At 38.6% G+C, this 21,444-nt stretch overlaps 1 protein-coding gene across 3 annotated transcripts in view; it reads left to right on the top strand.

Moving 5' to 3' along the window:
• The window catches only part of KMT2C (lysine methyltransferase 2C), a 199,600-nt gene that overhangs the window by 111,088 nt on the left and 67,068 nt on the right, over positions 1 to 21,444 (top strand). For all 3 annotated transcript variants that reach the window (XM_035554345.2, XM_035554351.2, XM_035554349.2), the window contains exons 12-19: positions 2,038 to 2,151; positions 3,929 to 4,668; positions 12,335 to 12,454; positions 14,891 to 15,007; positions 18,691 to 18,792; positions 18,971 to 19,075; positions 20,213 to 20,394; positions 21,139 to 21,303. In XM_035554345.2, coding sequence (XP_035410238.1) covers positions 2,038 to 2,151; positions 3,929 to 4,668; positions 12,335 to 12,454; positions 14,891 to 15,007; positions 18,691 to 18,792; positions 18,971 to 19,075; positions 20,213 to 20,394; positions 21,139 to 21,303 — 1,645 coding nt within the window. The remainder of the gene's footprint in view (positions 1 to 2,037; positions 2,152 to 3,928; positions 4,669 to 12,334; positions 12,455 to 14,890; positions 15,008 to 18,690; positions 18,793 to 18,970; positions 19,076 to 20,212; positions 20,395 to 21,138; positions 21,304 to 21,444) is intronic.

Here is a 21,444-nt window from a genome sequence, read left to right as displayed (position 1 = left end):
CAGGTGCATTTCACTAAACAGCTTTTAATCAGGTGTTCTTTTCAAAACAGTTTGTGATTAGTCATCGTCTTTCTGAGAGCTTCTTGTCTAAATAGACAAGCCAAGCAAAAAGCAGAAAGGGAAGATGCAGAAAAATATAAATTTTTTTTTTTTTTTGTAAGTACTCAGCAATGGTAAGGAAATACAGAGAGAACTTGGATCTCTTGATCTGAGTCTGGTGAGTCATCCACAAGACCTAGGTAATGAAATAATAACTGAAAGCCTTTCTGTATTTGTACCATGCGCTCTGTTGGATAGTGCCTACTCATGCAAGCTGAATTTCCTAAGAGAAATGCAATTATCGTTTAATTTGGAAGCAAGGTAAAATCTAACAGATTAACTGCTCTACCAGTGCCATGTGCATTTCTGATGCCTAAACAGCAATACCTGTGCTCTGATCTTCTGTTAAAAGAAGTAGATAGCTCAGTTGCATAAGTTTCTGTTTTCGAAAGCCCAGTAATTTTTGACTGGAAAGTGTTGGACTACAAAAGAGCTGTAGCTTTTATGTGTTCAGACTGAAGTTTTACATAAGCAAGACATTCACTTTGATGTACATATAGGTGTATACCTTTGGTGAGCGGTAAGGAAATGATGAAAAAGATAACCTCAGAGAAAGGGCAGAGACAATAGGCAAATGAGTGGAAGAGCTCTGTCAGTGAACATGTGCACCAAGTTAGAGTGGCAACTTCAGACTTTGAAGATAACTTTTGTTCTGAAAGATTAGTAGAGGCTGTTAGACTTTCAGTATTTAGGTAATTTAGGAAGAAGTCTGAGTCATATTTAAACTCCCAGTCTTCTACTGGAAACCCTTTTGAGTAAGTTACGGTTTCTTTGAAAGGCTAAAGTTTTAAGTAATTTTTCTCTTACAGTTTCTAGCTAGTACAGTAACATTGACGAGCATACTGTTCTCCCCAGGGAAGAATAGGGCTGTCATCTCAACTACTAGGAGCAATCTGGAGCTATTGCACGAGTACAGTCATGCCGTGTTTTATGCCCAGCAGAGCACTTTGGCTCCAAATCTGATTTTACTGTACAAATCTAAATGATCATTTCCTCAACGTTAACACAGCGCTTTAAAGTTGACAAGAGTCTATAAGTAGATTTTGGGTGCTAAAAGTAGCATCACCTAATAATTCCTGGCTTTATGAACTTTAAAGGGGCCTTCCTCAACAGAAAGCTATATTCGTTTACCTTTTTTGTGCTAACGTCCCTGAAGGATCAGTTCCTCTTGAGCTAGCAGTTACTTACATGCTTTGTTTTTCTTGCTCCTGCTCTAGTGCATTTTAATGAATTTCCTTAACTGAAAACTCTTTTACATGAGAAAAAAACACACACTTCCTGTTTCTGTGCTCTATAACAATACTGTCAACCGAAGAAATACTCAGTAGCACCTTTTTCGTGCAATTTCATATTTTAGTATGGGGAGCTTGTAGATAAAAATGTTGGTACTAAAGCAGCAAAATGGAGTTATGTTGTTGGAGTTCAACAAATGGGTTGAAAATCAGTATTCCAGGTGCTGATAGTAGCTGGAACCTCATCTGTGTCATGAATCATTGTAGTTTTGTTTTTTGGTTTTTGTTTTTTTTTTTTAATAAATTTTTAAAAATTGAAACCTTTGTGCTACAATTTCTGTTGAATTTAGCAGAGTGGAATTTGATAAAAGACCTTTTATATTGCTCAGGTAATGCAAAGGAGTCTGTGACTATGTCTCAATTACATTTTCACAATTAGGTGTATATATATAATTGCTTTACAGATCTTTTTCACTGTCTGAAAGGTACAAAACAGCTTCCGTGTTAATGAGAAAAAGACTTCTTCAAGGGGTACTATATACATCCTCCCCAACTGTCTCATTGACTTGATGTGCCCTAACTGCCATCATATAGATAAATACCTTTCTGTTTAGCCAAAAGGTCAAGCCTTGACAGAAACTACTGATGCCAAAGTAATAGAACAAACGGTATGTCAATTTTGACTATTTATTTGTCTTTCCTTAAGCTTGTACAAATGAAGTGGAAATGGAAAGTGGTGGAGAGGTTGCGACATTTCAGGAACAACCCGTTACTGGTAATGGCTCCAGTCAAGAATCAGCTGTTGGATGCGTCACAGATGGTAAGAAAGAGTTTTGCAGTCTGAGAAAATACCACGACAGCGTTCAGAACCCTTTTCCATTTAGTAAGGTTTGTGGTACTTTGTAAATTTAGGAGAAGAAATGCCTGGAAAGCAGTAGGAGACAAATTGCTTAGGTTCCACTGTCCGAACTCTCAAGAAATAGTGTTAATTTTTTTGTTGAAGTAGTATTCTATTGAAAGGAAAGATAGTCTTCAGAAGATTTGTGTAAGAGAAAATCATTTTAATTGTGTGGTAGGAATGGCTTTCTTCGTAAGGTGGAAAAACAGATGCTTTCGTACATTGGAGGATTACATTAAAAAAATCAAAAACCCCAGTATTTGTTGCTGTTAAAATAAGGTTGCTCACTCTTTCCCTTCAAGTCTCTTGTTTTTAGCTGCAAGTAAATGGTACGTGTGAATTTCCCGTGGTGTGTTTTGGGGCACATCTTAGACCTTTCCAGCTTGTGTTTTGTAGTTGTAACTCTGCAAGTGTATGTTTGGATAAGGTTTTTACTTCTTCTTTTTTCCATTTGCAAATAAAAGAGAATTTGTTTAATACTACAGCTCATCTGTACAGGGTGTGCTGCAGTAGCTGATCTTTAAGTTCTGGGAATAAATGCATCTTAAAAGAACACATCGAGTACTAGCCAAAGAGAAGAATACAAATAGAATGGGTTTGGGGTCAACGTAGCTTGTAGTAGGTACAGGGGCCATGATTTAAAACTATCAGAAAAGACACAACGAAATGCTGGGCTCTGCACTGTAGAGGCTGAGGAGTTTGTGTAGCAGCGTGAATCTCAGAAGTACAAGTGAAATAGTAAGTAAGTGGACTGTAAGAGAATTGAGGTCCATCAAAAGAAGATATTCGAAGCCAAATTCAGAGCAAATGATATGGTCTTCCATGGAATAGATGTAAGACTGCAACTCCCTGACAAAGGAAGTTGTGAATGAAAGGTGCTTGATTAGGTTATAGGGAAGGCTAGACAAATACTTGGAACAAAATCTTCTAAGACATGACTAAACTGATAAATCATGTCAACTATTATTATTTCAGGTGACTTCCTGAAGTCTGGAAGAGCGCTAGGAGGAAAATGCTTGTTATTTATACATGTCCTGTTCTTCTTAGCTCTTTGTTTCCTGGAAATGTTGGGACAGTTCCTTAAAAATAGATAAATGTATGCTAGCATATATCTTCAATAAGCAGAAATGAAAAAGAAGATGCTACTTTTAGCTGCCTACACAGAAATGCGTGTTCAGATTCCCCCCACATCAGTCTAGGTTCTAGTGAATGCTCTTTGTATTTTAAAGCAATGTTCCGTGTTGCATACTGTAGTTCTTATTCATTTGTGAACTTGATTTCCAGTAATAGAGCAATGGGAGCTCTGCCTAGTACCTACCTTTGGAAATACCTTTTCTACATTGTTACCAGCTGAGAAGTTGCCCCGTTACGTTAATGAAATCTTACTTTGCCTGAATACCTTTTTTGTAGACAACGTGTGAAGGGGCAAGTTTGAGTTTGTTCTTGAACATGTCCTACTTGTGATTTACTCTGCTGTTTCCAGGGTGGGAAAAGAAGGGATTCAACAGTGGGAATATATGCTAAAAACACAGATTACTACAAACATAGGTTAAAGGAAAGATATTTTAAAAGTATATTTTAAAGTATGTATAAAATTCAGTTAACTAAAATACATAATGTGTACCAGGTGTACTTGTTGACCAGTACACTTGTGTAAGTTGTTGATTTTCATACTGAGTCTTTAATACTTTGTACTTAGTTACAGGCATATTGCCAGAAGAAAAGACCACAGAACTGGAAACAGAAGTCTCTGATGAAGTTAATTCTGCTGAAATGGAAATGTCTCCCAAAAAGACACCAGCTACTGGTGACAGTCAGACCGAGAAAGTGATGGAAGTGATGGAAAGCGTTCAAGCTGTAATACAGCAGGAGTTAGACAAACAAGTGGAAGAGACACAGCTACTTCAAGGTAGCGTTGAGGTATCAGAAGTATCCACAGTAGACTCTCGGTCTCTGCCTTCAGTACCTGAGACCGTAACTGTGACGCCAGAAATACAAGGGAACGAAAGTAAAGGGGATGGTTGTATCCATGTAGAGCATCAACTGGAAATAATAAAAGTGCAAAAAGAGGTAGAAAAAGGAGAAACCCCTGAAAAGTCAGAAACACCAGCTCTTCTGGAAGTAGAAACTGCTTCTGCAAATGAAGGTGTTGCAAACAGTTCTCCAGTTGCAGACAAACCCATAAAATCACCAGCTGAGACTTACCCCTCACTTCCCCCACCAGTTAACCTAAACAAGACAAACGTGTCTTCCTCACCGGATGTTTCCTTAGACTTGCATTCTGCACGGGATGTACAGCACAGCCAGCCCCCAGCATTGCCTTCCACTGCTGGAAGTGCTCTCCCAACGACTTACATACCAGTCACTCCAAAAATTGGCATGGGGAAACCAGCCATCACCAAACGGAAGTTTTCTCCTGGAAGACCCAGATCAAGACAGGTAAGCGTGTACAGTATCTCATTGTATGTTTATGAAGCACATATTTGTTAAAATTTCAGTATAATACGTGAAAATCAGTTATTTTTTAGAATACAGTATGCATTTATTCTCCCAAGTGAGTGCGTAGCTAACTTCTTCAAAAAAGGTCAGAGACTTCATGAAGATTCTGCAGTTAGAATTACAGTTTCTTTTGGGTTATGCTTAGAACAAAATATAAGACGTACTGTATTTTTAATACATCTGCTACAAATGCTGATAAACATAATGTTGTGTCTTTTTAACTTCTCACTCTTTGCATATTCATCTATTTTGGCTAATAGTTTCAGAGTGTTGTAACCTTTCTTAAACTGACTCCATAGAAAAATCTGCAACAACTCCATTTCCATCGTGCTTCCAGATTTTTTTCTTAATCAATGTTTTTAATGCTGTTGCAAATAATTAATGTTTTGTTTCATGAGCAAATACCATACAAGAGCTGTCTGGTATGAATTGTTGTTGTTTGTCTAAGATTAAATTTGTTAATTGGAAAGAACGCTCAAGTCTATAGCCTCCTGCAACATCCCGCTCTCTATCCTAGTCGCCTAGTTGGGGGAGAAATGGTTTATCAGAAAGTATGTCAGTGTGACAGTCCAGTGTTTCATTTCTGTTCTCTTCACAGTTTTATTTTCTAGTCTCTGGGACTTCTACGTCAATAATTTAATGTTTTTATGAAGTTTGCACGGTTCTTTCCATTTTCACGTTAACTAAGAGTTCAAAAATAGAATCGAATTTTGGTTGTTAAGCTACGAGACAATGTTCTGAAAAGGTGAAAATGTGTAATAGAGGCAACAAATATAAGAAATTCAATTTGGAAGGTTTTAGAGTACCTCTAGTTTGTCGGTTTTTGTGCTCTCACATGAAAGCAAGGCAAAGCTTATAAAACAGACACTGAGCTACCAGAAGAAGAGTGATTGATTACTTCTGCTGTGCTATTGTCTTAAAGTAAACAAGCACAATCACTTTAAAAAGCATTTTCCTAATACTGTGTACTGTAAATTGATTTCCTCAGTTAACAATTTACCTTAGTTTATAATGCATTTTTTAAAAGGGGTGGAGTTCTTAGTCTAAAATGGAATCAGGTGTTCTGCTGGGGAATTTTCTGTCTTGTTTCATTTTCCAGTAGAAGTTGTATTTATTTTTCTGTGCAGTTTGCCCCTGCTTTTAACAGGGACCAGCATCATAATGCTGCTAATAAAATCAGCTAATTGGCAGAGAGCCCATTTCGGACAACATGAAGGCTGCTCCCCGGCTGTAAATGCCTATATGAGAATAGATATGCATCTCCTTAAAAAAAGGGGAAAGAAAAAAAAGCTGTAAAAGTAGTAGCCGTTTGTGGTACGTCTAGCTGTAGACATGAACATCTCAGTATGTGCTGTGAGTAATGCAAATAAAATTGAGTTGAACTGCAGTTTAGATAGAACGGAGCAGTAACAACCAAAATCCCAGCAGTGCTGATTTAATATAATCTGCTCATCAGTTTGCAGATTATACTTCAAAAGAGCAAGGTACTTAGCATCTTTGCCGTACCTGTTGTAGAACTGGACACGTTACTTGTGCAGTCACTGATCTGTCTTCAAAGTACCTGTCGGGGTCTGTGAAGGTTTTCTTTTGACGTTGGTAGTCTTTGACTCCTGCTTTGAACACCTATTAAGCTGGAACTTTGGTGAAGTGAATAGTGATTTCCTGGTCAGAAAAGCATATGCGTGTTTGGTTTTAAGCCCCAGTATGCTTTCTTACTTCTAGTTGAGTATTTGGCTCTAGCACAGATCAGCACCTCGTGGAAATCAGTGAAAAATTGTCTTGAGAAAGGACAGAAAGAAAATGAAGACCCTGTGGATACTTGATTTGTGAAAAACAGCTGTTTGCTTAACCTTCTACCAGCAGTCTAAATTCAGCATAACTAATTGGGAGGGATTTGGTCTCGAATCTTTTTCAGACTCTTCACTGTCTAATGCTGTTGTGATGTTTTTTGTCAGGACCTGGGTTAAGAACTGCAGCTAGATGAGAGCTTAGCAACACATCTTTGAGGCCAGTAAAGTAAGGGAGAAAAATCACACGAAATAGGGTTGGGTTCTGTCTGTTGAATAAGGAAGGTGTGGCTCCTGTCCTTGGCGAAGCTCACATTGGATCCAGAGCTGCTTTCTCCTGTTGCACAAAGGAGCCGTCACTGCAGCACTGGTCGCTTATCCAGGACTGCACAGGTTTAAAATAGATGCTTCATTAAGTGTCTGATCACTCTGTGAGTATGCCAACATTAGCCAATTTCCACAGATGGCAATATTATCCACTTCTTCTAGGAGGTTTAAATCTTAATATGTAGCCTCTTCTTGGAATGCCCTGTTGCTTTTTTAAGTAGAGGAAGAAATGTATTGCAATGGATTTATGGGACTTCATATGGAGAAGAATAGGAAAAATATCCCTGGACCCTGAATATATTTTTCCTCAACTTGATAAGACACATAAGTTTGGCCTTCATCAGAGGCATGGGAATCCACATAAATGAATAGTTTCTGATTTGGATTTGTTTACATTATATTTAATTTATTGTGTCGTGCATTAGGATGAATGATTGTCTCTTTCTTCGAAATCTATTGATGCAATTGTTAAGAAAATATATTTGGATAGGTGTTCGGTTCCAATATTGAATGCAAAGCAATGTATAATCCAAAGTGTTTTCCAGTATTGGGTTGTAGTAGCTTACATTTGTAGTAGGCTTTAGTCTGAGATACCATTACATCGCTCCTATTTTGAAGAGACTAAATCCCATCTCACAAACAGTCAAGACAAAATTCTGCTTAAAAGAGCTCGTGACCCCCTTCCAGGGCTGCGCTCTTGTTGTCAGCACCGGTTCCGTCCCCATACCTCTCCCCTTTAACATTCCTGCAGCCAAAATGGTTTTGGTTAGAAGTAAAAGAAAACACTCCAAAACAAAAAGGGGAACTGTGTAGAAATGCACGGGTAGGTACAGCTGTACCTGTAAAAGTTATTTTTGGTGGTACAAGTTTCTGCCACTTGGAGAAGATGTTTTTTCCCTGTATTAGGCTAGGAACCTTCAGTACCACGCACATCAGCTGATGACGTTTGTTAGGTCAGCCTGTTATCCGTGCCTTCAGCTACAGGTAAGCCCTCGATCCCCGCATCCAGCCCAGCAAGAGGACTCTATCCACCTAGCTTGGCATCTCACTCATCGGCTTACTGTGGTTTGTAGTCCATTTCTACTCTGGTCTTATCCTATTCCATAAGGGAGCCAAATTGCCTTTTACACATACTCTGAATGCAGTTCGTAGATCAGAGATACTCGCTACTAGCTGCCCGCACAGCAGAGTTGTTCCAGGGCTGACCTCAGAGCTGCATCTGTACAGCATCCTCTCCATGGACTGACCATATAATATAGATTGTCCACTCATGCCCACAAGTAATTTTCAGATTCATGCCAGGGGGCAGGGTTCCTGCTTTGATCTTTTTCATTATTTTTTTCACGAAGGAGCAGTCTCAAAAGGAATTACCACAGAAGTTTGTTGATGACTAATCTGATATTTAACGAGTTTGAAATAAATCTTTATAAGAAAAATGAGTATTTTTTTCTGCAAGCATATGTTTTTAGTGGCACTGGGTATATTCTGTGTATCTGAATGGGAGAAATTTGGAATCATCGGTTATTTTTGCAACCGAACTGTGTATTGGGAAGCATAATACGAAATAGTGCAGCATTGTGAGGCTGGTAGGTAGACTTGAGAATGATCTATGAAATTACATTGAACAGAAAATAATAAGCTTTTACTGGTTTTAATTTACAGAAGTATTGTTTTCCATGCATTCCATGGAAAATACTCATTAGACGAAAGGGATTTGTTCTCATCATGAAGGTATTGGTGATCCCTATTAGATGTCTCACTGCGTATTTCTAGCCTTTTTAAGGGATTTTGTACAAATTGAAAAATGCAGAATGTCATGATTCGTGTTCTTTCTTACAAATTGTGGCTTTTCCACTATCGCTTAGTGGCTAAGTGGATTAGTGGTACTCCTTAGTCTGGTACTATAGGGGTAGATGTTGAAAAAAAGGTCAAAAAGGGTCCATTTGAAGGTTTAATTTTTGTTAGGTTTTTATGTTGTTGTTGTTAATAAGAGGGGGGCTTATTTTGAACAGATGAAATTTTGTTCACAGCCCTAAAATTCCATGAAATGTTAAAAGGAAAGTCCAGGTCTGGATATTTGCAATTGCAGCGTATTCCATAAAGCATTAAACTGCCAAACACAGCCAGGGGTAATTGAGTAGGATCTCCTGCCCCTTGATGACATTGTGTTTTCTTTTGTCATAACTTACTTGCAGCTAGGTTGTTCAATTTTAGGACTCAGAAACACGATGGAGAATTAGAAGTTCCCTTTTCTGTCAAAGTACCTTATTATTGCCCTGAATAAAACTTTCTTTAGTGTTGAGTGGCAATAGGCATTAATTAAAAGCCAAAATATAATTAATGCATCTCTTTGATGTAATTCATTTGTTCCAAGTATTGTGGAAGTGCGTGGTTTTAATTAAGTTTATCTGACCAAGAATTCAAATGTTTCTGATCTACAACAAAACTTGGATTAAATTTCCAATTTACTTCTGAACAATGTGCTTCGTGAATCATACACAATTCATTGTGTTTTGAAAGACTGAACATTTCCTATCCAGATTGAATATTCCATTTGCTTCTTAATCTTTTCACTATACCTAATCATGAGAGGAGTGTATCTTCTTAGAAGGGAAAATAATGCTGTACATCCCAAGTGGGAGCAGCTAGTTTTAGCAGTTAAGTGTTTTCAGCATGTTTGGGTTCATGGATTTTGACCCTTTGCTAGCATGTCCCCTCCCTTGTGAACTGATGGAAAGACTTGGTGATGCACAGGTTTTCTTTGTGCTGCTTGCTGTGCAGGTTTTCTTTGAGTTCCCATATTACAAGAACAATTACTACACACGATGTATTTTAGAAATAAGGGAATTATAATTTGCATTCAATAAATTTCTGACTTTATCCTGCTAGAATCGAAAGTTCCTTGATTTTAAAAGTAAGGCTAATATAGTAAAGTTAAATTTCTTAGTTAAATGTCATAGTTAAAGTTAAAACCACAAAGTTTGACAGAAGGAGAGCTGATGAACAAACGACAGGACTCCTGGCAGAACAGAACCAGGCTTCACTCCTTCCATTTCTGTCTGGTGGAAGCTGCTACAGGCTGGAGGATTGGGATTCACCCACCTAACCCTGGACATCTGCAGCCTACAGCCCTCCTGTACTCACCTCGAGGTTCCTGTGGCCAGCAGCAGCAGGCGTGGGGTGCCACCAGCCTGCCACCGGCCTTGCCGTGCCCTGAGTTGCCTTCTGCAAGCGCCCCAAGGGTGCCCAGAGGGTTTGGCCCAGCTGGACAGGGAGGGATTGAGCAGAGGAGCTGCACCAAGGCTGCGGTAGGATGGGTGTATCAGCTCTCTCTCTGCGGAAGTTTTTTTTCCTCTTCATCCCCATTTCTAACTTGGTACAGTTGTGCCAGGAGCATTACGCCGTTGCACTGAGTGTGCACAGGCACAAAAGGTTTCTGCCTCCAGTTGTTCGCCTCTGGTCCCCTGGTAGAGGTTACCGAGCCCGTTGATCTGCGGAGTTGTCCACGTGCTGCCTGCCTGCCTGAAGTCGCACAAACCCCAGGGATAGCAAAATTTTGCAGTTTAAGCTGTTGGAGTGTGCTCGTTTTAAGGCAGGCGCAGGGCAGCAGTTGCTGGCACACAGCCGGTCGAGCTGCGGCATTGGTCAGGATAAGGATGGGTAGCTGAAAACACGCAGGTAGTCCTCCGGCCACGAAGCAGTTTGTAGCTTGCATGTCTGATTTCCCGCTTGTGTGGGCAAAACTGGGAAGTTTTTATTTCTCCTGGGTGCCATATTTCCCATGCAGACACAGCCAAAACCCTAGAAAGTAGATTTAGTCTGAATACCAGCGTGTCCGCGCTGTGGGTTGTACCACTTGGCCAGGGCTGGCGTTTTTAAAATGCAACTTTTACACGTAATTAAGCTTTTAGGTCACTGACTGATACTTCTTCGGGATCTGTTGTGCCAGTTGGAGCCCCGAGCCCCGTGAGCGGCTCACAGGAGGTCACTGCTACCCGGCTCTGCACGCAGAGGCATCGCACGAGCTGCCCCTTGCCTGCTCGAGGGTGAGCGAGCGGTGGCCTCACACCTCTGTCAGGAGACCAGCCTAACTCAGCTCTGCCTCGAACGGCTGAGGAAGGTCTTGGCCATGACAGCAGTTGATGGGTGGCTCTGTTTTCAGCAGAGCTGTTAGCAAAGTGAGTACCTGTTCCTAGTCAGAGGTGAATATATGTTTTGATGAATCGTCGATTCCAAAGAAACCATCTCCCACATTTTTGATGGAGAATGATTCATTTCAAAAAAACACATTTTGTAAAGATACCTCTTTTTTTTTTTTTTGTAATGTATATTATTGTATAGACCAGTATTCAAAGGTATAAAAGTGTTTATGCTTGAACACGTGAGCAGTTAGCATGCATGAATAGTTGGGACTACAAGTGGTCATGTCATGCATGCTGTCCTACTGCTGAATGTCATTCTCGAGCTGATAAACCTGTACATCTTCTCATCTGTTTTACTTCTCATCTTTAGTATTACTTATTTCTTCCCCTACCAAACATAAAATTAGGAAAGTGTATTATCCTTCAGATATGCTCAGTTGCAAGTTTAGAATGGAGGTATTTATTGTCAATGATGGCTCGCTCCTGCAGCCTTTATTTAGGGTTCAAGAAAGTCTTCCTCAGATTTTAATTGGCACGAGGAACTTCAGCATCTTCTCGTGTACATCTTAGCACTTTCTTCTTTGCCATATTTCTTGTGAAGAGGTATAGGACATGTCACCATGACGGGAACTACATAAGTAGGGATAATAATATAATCAGTAGCTTGAAAAGAGTTTGTAGGTACACTGTATATATGTATATTATTACATGTTTATTACAACATATTATTGTTTGTAACGTAACCTTACTAGTGGGATTTAGTAACGTTTTTTTTAGTAATGGTTTATTTGTGGCAAACTTGCAGGAGAGAGATGTTTTAATTACCATGGCTACTTTTTTTATTATTATTTTTCTTCTATGGCTTGTTTATATTCCTTTTCTTTCATGCTCTTCTAAGACTAGTTGTCGCTGTGCTTGTCAGTTGTTCAGACTCAAACGTCAACTAAGGACATCTGTTCTCTAAAAATGGGATTTGAAGTGCAAAAGGGGACCCTGTTGCCTTAAAGTCCTGCCTCCTCAGTTTGATGCAATACAATTTGGGGATGTAACTTGTTGTTATGATCAATTGCTTTATATTTGTATTAACGTTTTGTTTATAAAACTCATGTTGTTGTACTTAACCAGCTCTTTGAAGTTTGCTATATTTGTTCTAGTGTAAGTTTCAATGACAGCCTAAAAATCTCCCGCCTTCCTCTCACTCAGTGTGAACTAATTTACTCGTTAACACAGAAATGCCTATGCCTGCATGTGCTTTGCTTTTCAGATTTTTTTGTTGCTTGCTTTTTTCTTTTTTTTTTTTTTTATGTTGCGAAGTTTTATACATCTATTTTCTCACCCACCGTGTCCTAGGGGGCTTGGAGTACCAATAATACAGTCAGCCCACCTTCCTGGTCCCCAGACATTTCAGAAGGTCGGGACATTTTTAAATCCAGACAGCTTCCTGGCAGTGCCATTTGGAGCATCAAAGTGGTAAATAATTTGAATTTATTTTCATGTATCCATTGCTATCTTTCTGCTACAGAGACTGCTGATGACATTCTGTATATCACAATTGAATTAATCTTCCCTTCTAGTACTGCTTAGGACATTTAAAAATCATTAAAACTCTGGAGCTTTCAGGGTAAAGAAAAAAATCTGCTTTCCAGAGTGTACGATAAGATGGCATTGCCCTGATTTTACATGGCAAAGACTAGTTTGTAATACCATTTTTTGTGTGTGCTTACTACTTCATTTTTTTGTGGTTGGCTTTACATAGCTGTCAAAATAAGTTAGGTGAGAAAGAAAACGTCCTTAAGACTGGCAGAAAGGTAAGCCAGGCGTTGAAAGGAGCAGAGCTCTGAGGTAGGGCTTGAATTTGTAGCTGTGGAGAAGCCTTACAGAGAGTGGATTCAAAGTGACAGCGTTTTTAGCTTATGGGGGAATAAATAACACCGTTCCTGCCTATTTGGATGGACCAAAGCCTGCATCCACAGTGATGGTTACCATTCAAAATACCTGCAGAAACTAAATGGAATTTAGGTTTTTTAATGACCAAAAAGTTAAATGATGAAACACTAACAAACAGCTGTAGGTTCCGAATAATTTATTTTCATCTCACTTTAACACTCATGCTATTTTTATTTTAATTTGACATTAGCTTAGCTTTTGCTGCTTCAAGCATTAATTTCCAGCTTACTATTCAGCATTAACATTGGTACAAGTATGTGCTTATTCCTGTTACTAGCTCTGTGAAAATAACAATACTGATATGTAATCTGAAACACACAGCATAAGAAACATGTCAGAAGAGTATACATTTTAATAATAATTGATGCTTGTACGTCCTGTCTGTGCATATGTATTAACTCCATATATATGTAAGGACAACATTATCCCTTCACCTTTACTACATATAAATTCTTGAGCCATCAGTGGTGTCCTTCCTCTCGCTTCCTAAAGTAGTGTTGCATTACATCGCCTCATTTTGTAAGAGTAAATCAGTTGAAATAGATGGATATTGATAAAAAATTAGCATTGGGATACCTGAATTCTCCCGTGAATTTTGACCATAAACTTGTATATCGTCTTTAAATCAGGAGATGGCATATTTGAAAAATCCTGTTGGCAACACTGAGCCCGTAATGCTGCTTTCCATCCACAGAGCTCCCATCTCTGTCAGCAGAAACTGTTCGTGTATGTTGGTGACACTGTCCCCAAGGAGCTTTGTTGCTCAGTCAACATAGTTTTTTTGAGTAAATCCTTTGTCTTGGCATTAAAAGTAGTCTCCAGCAAATGTTTAGATACATGCACTGTCGTGTTCTAGATACTCTGTGGATGGATTTGGGCTATTTTAGGAGCAGAGATTATTCACATATTTAAAATCAATAAATAATCTCATTGCTTACTTGGTAGCAGGAGAGGTGCTCTCTTGGGTATATACCATAATTATCAGCATTTATAGAGAGCAGAGCTCTGAAATATAAGCTCTGTGAAGGTGTATGACATACTGGCCAGAACTCAGGGGCATTGTCAGGATGTTCATTTTCTCTCTGGAAGAGAGGAGGGAGTTCCTCTTACAGTTTGTATTCAGTTCATTTTGAAATGATAAGGAAAAAAAAATCAAACTGGGTCACAGGAGCAATATCAGGTAACTATTATTATTAAAAATATATATATATTTGCTTTTCTGCAGTAAATTGTAATTGAACACACTTTGTGAATACTCCAAGAGCACAGAAGCACTACAACCATATGTCTCTGCATATAAAATAAACGAAGGGGTAAAAGAAGGTGTCTCAAATAAGTGTATATTTTCTACAAGACGTATACTGTTATGGGGAGTATTGATCTGAGTTTGATTGATATAAGTAATATAAAAAGCTCTCTCTCTGTCTGCTGAATTAAGAGAGTTCAATGGAGCCAGCTCCTGCTTCACTTTGGGAACAGGATTGAGCCCTAACAAACTCCAGTGTTCGCTTGATCATTAATAGCGTAAGAAAAGTGTGTATGATTGCAATTAATCAAGAGCCCAGACCACATGCAGAATTCATCTGACTGAGCTGGCTGCTTAAAAAGAAAAGTGAATCATATAATAGAGGGTATTTACTTTGGATACTTTGCAATGTAGAAAAGATAGTATTTCTATATTTCCAGTTAATCCTGAACAGAAAATAAACATTTCTGGGTTTGGCTGCATTCTCACTGATGATAAAAGTGATCATATTAATTCATGTAAGTAGTTTTAGGAGTTAGAGGTACTTCACAATGATTTATGCAGTAACTTGATGACAGTGCCCTTATGCACTTGAAACCATAGGTTTTGGGTTTTTTTACTTGTATTTTTCCCCAGATGCATTGAATAAGTTTGATTCCCTTATAACAAAAGGACTTCAGATTGCATTTAAATTGTTATCTTATATTGAATAGGGCCGTGGATCAGGATTCCCAGGGAAGCGGAGGCCACGTGGTGCAGGTCTTTCAGGACGAGGTGGCAGAGGTAGATCGAAACTGAAAAATGGAGTTGGGACTGTAGTCATTCCAGGGGTAAGAACATTTATTTTCAAGTCATGTTGTAGTCTGTTAATGTAACATAACCTAATCCAGCTGTAATTCTTCATTAAAATGTTGTGTAAAACCAAATAACACTAAAAAGTAGAGGTATTCCATAAAACCTGGTTATTGTTAAGTATGTGTGATTATGAACTAGAGCAGTGAAGCAAAGTGGACCTGAGGCAATTTTATGCTGCTATTGCCACTTAAAGGGACAACTGCTGGGAAACTTGGCATACTCCTTCCACTTCCTCAAGTGGAAAACATGCGAAGTAAATGCAGCATTCATTGGAACAACAGAAAAGGGGAGAGCCAAGCATGTGCATACAACTAACAGCAGCCTTAGCAGAGCAGCCCAGAGGTGGTTCTACCCAGGGGACCAAACCTGATTGCTGAGGGAAGAGAACAGAAACAGAAGAGCCGTAGAGAATGAGATACTTCAATGGTTTGTGGCTCAGGGACTTGCTGAACAGGAGGTGGTGTCTTTGTCTTGGACAGCCTCTGTTGGAGTTCATAAATTTGTCTATGTGCTTCTAAATACTTTTGATAGTCATGTTAACTAACCTCTTTTGGTTCTACAGCTCATGAGCGTGTTGGATTCAGGAATACCTCCTTCGATTTGTTTCTCCTCCTGAGTGCCCTTAGAGGAGAGACCATTGAGAGTTGCTTTTTATTAACCTCCTGCCACTCAGTCTTTATAAATTTCTGTCATTCCTCCTCGTTTTCCTTCCACTCATTCTTTGCTAGCATGGTGAATCCCAGAATTTTTTGTTGTATGGCAGCTGCTCCAGACTTTTGACCTTCCTTGTTAGTTGTCTTCCTTTTTAAAATTTTATCTTTGTTGACTTTCATCTGACATTTTATAGACCAGAACTCAGCTTTATTAAGTTCTTATATAGCTCTTCACAATTGTCTTTCAATTTTTATTACCTTGAATATCTTAATATTGTTGGCAAGCTTTGTCACCTTGCTCCTTGATCAGTCTTCCAGACTGTGCGTGTGTCGAACACCAGGGCCTGTTGGCAGCCATCCCTATCAGGATTCTAGTGCAAGGACACTTACTCTAATATGTTTCCTCTAAAAAAAAGTTTAGCTGCCTTTTTTTTTTTTTTTAAGGAGCTCTGGTGAGTGACTTTGCCAAAACAATTTGGCAGTGAAGTAAATTACGTCAATCAGATTTCCCTGTCTCTGGGCTTGCTGACGCCTTGAAAGAAACCCAATAGATCATGATTTACCATACCTAAGGCTTCCTTGACTCTTTAACAAAACGTGGTGTATATATATATCGATGTGGCTGCAAGTTCTCTGTCACGATCAGATGTTAGCTGTCCTGTGTGATGGTACATGGCTTCCCCCCCTGAGAATTTTGAGAAAGCAATAGTTATATTTGCCATCTCCCATTCCTATAGCACTGAGTGATTTTCAGCGAGTGGTTGCTCACTGCAGTTGATAGTTAAGCTATTTCATACTTGAAGTCCTTTTAAAATCTTTGTGATCTGCAATCCTGTTTTGCTTCTTGGAAGAGGAGAGACTTTGGTATAAAAATTGTGGGAAATGTGGATTGCAAAAAAAATTATTTTTTTCTGCTGTGGACTTGCCATCTTTGAACATTCTTGTTATAGTGTGATTGTCAAGCAGCCCTGTAGATTTTGACAGGCTTCCTCTTCCTCATGTTGAGAAAAGGACTTGCTCGTTTTTATGTCTCCATTACGTAATTCCTCTGACTCTTTAGAACTGCTTTTTTGTGTTCTTATATACCGTCTGCTTCAGCGTATACAACATCCAGGCATTCACATGATTATTTTGATCTTTGTACTTCAAAAGAAGCCACGTTTTCTAGAACAAAATCTTAAAAAAAATAATTGTAACTGAACAGAGAATATTCAGTGGGGTGAAGTGCTATGAATACAAAATGGCCATCACTGTCCACAGTTTCCTATGGAAAATTGATCCTGTGACATATAAAGGAAATGGCAGCTTTTCTGCTTCAGATTTCTATGATGCGGCTGTCTTGTAATAATGTAGGTGAAGGTAGCAATGCAAAGATAAAATACAAATATCTGCCTCTTGCCAGATAAGGGGTTGAAATAGGAGTATTTTCAGCCCCTTTGCACAAACTCAATCTAATGGGATCATGACCAGTGGACAACTAAAAGAACTTAAAAGCTTCTTTGTACACCTTGGGAATGGGGTAGCAGGAGGATACAGGTTAAGCCCAGCTAGCTCACGGCTGGTGTTAGGCACGCATCAAAACTTCAGTGATCCTGTCCTTCACACTCTGCTCTTTCATTTGTGGAGGCAGCTCTGAGAACTTTGTGCAACCCGTGGAAATACATGGAAGGGCAAAGCTCTCCCTGAACATCTCAAGAGGTGGTTCGGGTGTTTTTTGGTTAATTAGTTCCAGCTGCAGAGCTCTCAGCAATACAGTAATTAAGGCACGGTAACAGTATACTCATACTCCCTTTTTAGCTGTTTCTTAGTAAATGCTGATTTTCAGCAACAGTCTATCAGAAGGGTTCCTGTAGCTGTTGTAACAGTATTTACATTTGTCTCTAGTGATGTTTGGATTTGTAAAGCATTTAAAGTATTACTTAAACAAAACTAGCTAAATAAGACTCAAGCTGTATTTAAAATAATCCACATTTATAAAGCAAGAACAGCTGGTAAAACAAAGTTAAGTTTCTCTAGCATGCATTATTTTAGTTTTTCATAGAAATGTGTGCTCTTCTCTTCCAAGCTTTCATGGCCACTGCTGCTTCAGAGAGTAAATACCTAGGCCTGTTAATGGAAATTCACGGGTGGCAAATTGTGGAAAGCAAGTTTTACATGAAAGTCCTAACACAGTTAAAGCATTCACTGATCTTTTCATAATGACTCTCCCAAAATCTCTTTCTGTCTTCTTTTTCTTCCTGAAGAGCTATGTATACATATATATGCTGAATTCATAAAGGGCAGGTGAGAGTAATGATGCTCTTAAGTCTGTAGTAAGGGCTTACAGATTGAAAACAAAACAGCAGCTTCAAGTTCACAGCTCAATGCAAGTTTTTACAGGCAAAGCTATATAAACCTCGTAAAGAAAGACCTTGTGGAGTGTGTCCTCACTGTTGTAACTTCTGAACTCTTGGTCATTTCTCTAACACTGCTGGAACCTTAACTAAACCACATTTTAGGTAATACAGGACAAGTTACATTTCTGTGAATGCTCTCTGAGTTCATACTCAAAGTATGTCATTGCAATTAACTATTCAGTAAGAAGAACTTCAGTGCTTAAAGACAGGAAAAAGGGCAGACATGGTCACAATACGACAAATTCTACTTAGTGTTTTTTTTTCCTTGACTGCTTCTTTCCTTCAGTTTCCATTTTAAAGAACATGGTGGTAACAGGTAAAGGTGAACAAAGGAGAGGAATAGAGCATGTTTGTAAAACTGAGGATGGTGATACTTGTATTCATGTGGAAAGTATTGTGAATTGGTACAACAATTTCTCGTTAAGATAGCTTTTTGTGAAAGTTTGTACCATGTGAATAAACAAATGCAGTCTTCTGGTGTATGCTCTAAGCTTGTATTCTCCAGTAGTATTAAAAAGCTAACATGTGTAAAGAATAGATTTTGTCATCTTTCGTGGCTTAGAAAACATGATGTGCTTGCTAATTATGTTGTGTTTTTTTTTGGTATAGGTCACAACTATGGATATCTCATCTAACAAAGATGAGGAAGAAAACTCGATGCATAATACAGTTGTCCTCTTCTCTAGCAGTGACAAGTTCACTCTCCATCAGGTTAGGCTAATAGTTACTCAGGTTTTCATTTTGTTTGTTTCTTTTAATTAAAAAAAGTGAATGAGTGTCATTGCTAGGAGTTGCATCATACAGCAAGCTATCTGGATTTTACAATTACATGTTTTCAGAACTTACTGTGTGGCACGTGTTAAAAATCTGCACGTTTCTGTAATTTCAGGATATGTGCGTAGTTTGTGGGAGTTTTGGCCAAGGTGCTGAGGGCAGGTTGCTCGCCTGTTCTCAATGCGGTCAGTGTTACCATCCATACTGTGTCAGTATTAAGGTGAGTGCTTTGTTACATAAGAGATGACTTGATTACACTGCTTTCATATTGTGCTTTAATAGCACTACGCTGCCTTTGGTTTTGTGGTAATTAGGGGAGTCATTAACTTGTTAGATATTCTTCAGCTAATGTGACCATTATTTGTACGCGACTTGTGAAAGACTTTAATTAAATGTCATTTTATAGTATGCATCGCCTCAAGAGAAATTAACCTTTTTGTAATTTCACAACCATAAATAGCACTGATTATCCAGCAGTTGGTTAAAATAACAGTTGGAGATAGAAGCTTAAAACCTAAATACAAGCAAAATTAAAAACAAAAATTTATAATGCATCTTCATTTACTACAGGCATAAGGCTTAGTCGATTCAATTTGTCTGTTGGCTGTCAGAACTGACAGCAGTTGGAGTGGTTAATTAATATACTTTACTTTCATTAATCTAGGAGAGAATTTGTGAAAATTAAATATGAATGGTATGAGTTGATTTAGGAAGCGCATAATAAGCTGCTTACTGCAATATATAAACTAAACACTATTATATAAGTGCGTCTATGTAAAACTGATTTCTTGAAACATTTCAGAGTATTTTAAATGTTTTATTTGAAATTTACTTTACAAAACATTACATGCATTCTTCATGCAACTGTACTTTGGTTTTGCATTTGTATACCACTCATACAGTATTTAATAAACAATAAATTATTAGCTTTGGATGACTGAAACCCTAGCACTGGCTATCACAGATAATTTAGGAAAGATACAGGATTCTTAGTGATCTGAATACTGGCTTTACTACATACCTGAAAAAAGCAGCAGTATGTTCTCTTTCTTCCTTGTGGGACCAGCTACTCCTATAAGGAATAAACCGTCCTACATGTAGACCCAGAGAAGTATGTATTCTCTGGCGTGCTAATTTATCTGAAATTATATTCCAGAACAGTATCAGCAACATAGAGTTCCCTTCTGTTTGATCCGTTCCCAGTTAGTGAATTTTCACAATGTTTAATTGATAAATGGCTACTTGTGGTGTCGTTGGTGTGCACAGAAGAACATCTCGCGCTAGCCAGACCTTCATTTATACAGTGACCACACTTCAGAGAGCTGCATTCAAATACTGTTCACCTTGGCATTTGCAGATTACTAAAGTGGTGCTTAGTAAAGGCTGGAGGTGTCTGGAGTGTACGGTGTGTGAAGCCTGTGGGAAAGCTACAGATCCAGGAAGGCTGCTGCTCTGTGATGACTGCGACATCAGCTACCACACTTACTGCTTAGATCCGCCCCTGCAGACCGTTCCAAAAGGAGGCTGGAAGTGCAAATGGTGTGTTTGGTTTGGGTGTCAGAAATACTGGCCTTTTTTGTTCCTTTTTCTTACTTGTGATGCAAATTTAACTGTAATAAAGTTTTAGTTTTATTGAAGTTAGATGTATTAAACAAAGCAAACAAAATACTTTTGAATTGTTTCATTCAGTTCTCAGTTTAATATGGAAACAGTTACCTCCTCTTAATACTGTTTCTTAGTGCCAAAAACCAGGTAAGTAGAGGTGGACAATATTTTCCTTTTGAAACTTTGTGGCCAAAATCCTAATCTATGTTCATTGAAACAGTTGGAAAAATTCATGGGCACTTCACCAAATTGCTCTCAAGATAAAAACCCTTTGAAAACCATTCATGTTACTTGGGTGAAATACAAACAAGATAGACCTCTCACATGGCCAAGTCTTTTTATCTCAAAGTGAATGGCAACTGAAAGCAGGAACTCCTTTGACCTGTTAAGCTGTTAAAAACACCCATCCACCTGTTTTGCAGATTGAAACGACTTCTTATGTAGGAACTGCTTGAAAATGTATCAAAAATACTGGTAATGTTCAAAATCTAAATAATAAATTTTTGTTCAAGTAAAATATTTTGACCTGAAATAAGGTGTCCCCCACCCTCACCCCAGCCATTGGTTAGTGATCTAAAACTTAAATTATTCACCCAGCTCTGAGTTAGGAGGGTTTTAAAGCCACAAAATAATTGTGTTGAGGACTGAAAGTAATAGATCGTTTTGTCTGTTCTGCAGGTGTGTTTGGTGCAGACACTGTGGAGCAACTTCGCCGGGTTTAAGATGCGAATGGCAAAATAATTATACGCAGTGTGCTCCCTGTGCAAGTTTGTCTACCTGCCCAATCTGCTATCGCACTTACAGGGATGAAGAGCTCATAATTCAGTGTAGACAATGTGATCGGTAAGGATTTCTACTGTTTTACATTTTTTTTCCTGGTTTAGGCTTATTTTAATTTTTTTCTCATAATGTAAAAGCATAAAGATGAAGGGAATGGTCTTGTGGTAAAGAACACTGGATTGAGTCTCAGAAGTCTCATATTGG

The sequence above is a fragment of the Cygnus atratus genome, chromosome 2 (genome assembly GCF_013377495.2).
Source record: "Cygnus atratus isolate AKBS03 ecotype Queensland, Australia chromosome 2, CAtr_DNAZoo_HiC_assembly, whole genome shotgun sequence".
NCBI classification, from domain to species: domain Eukaryota; kingdom Metazoa; phylum Chordata; class Aves; order Anseriformes; family Anatidae; genus Cygnus; species Cygnus atratus.
The sequence above is the reverse complement of the archived record's forward strand: the minus strand, read 5'-3'. Positions and strand labels throughout refer to the sequence as shown.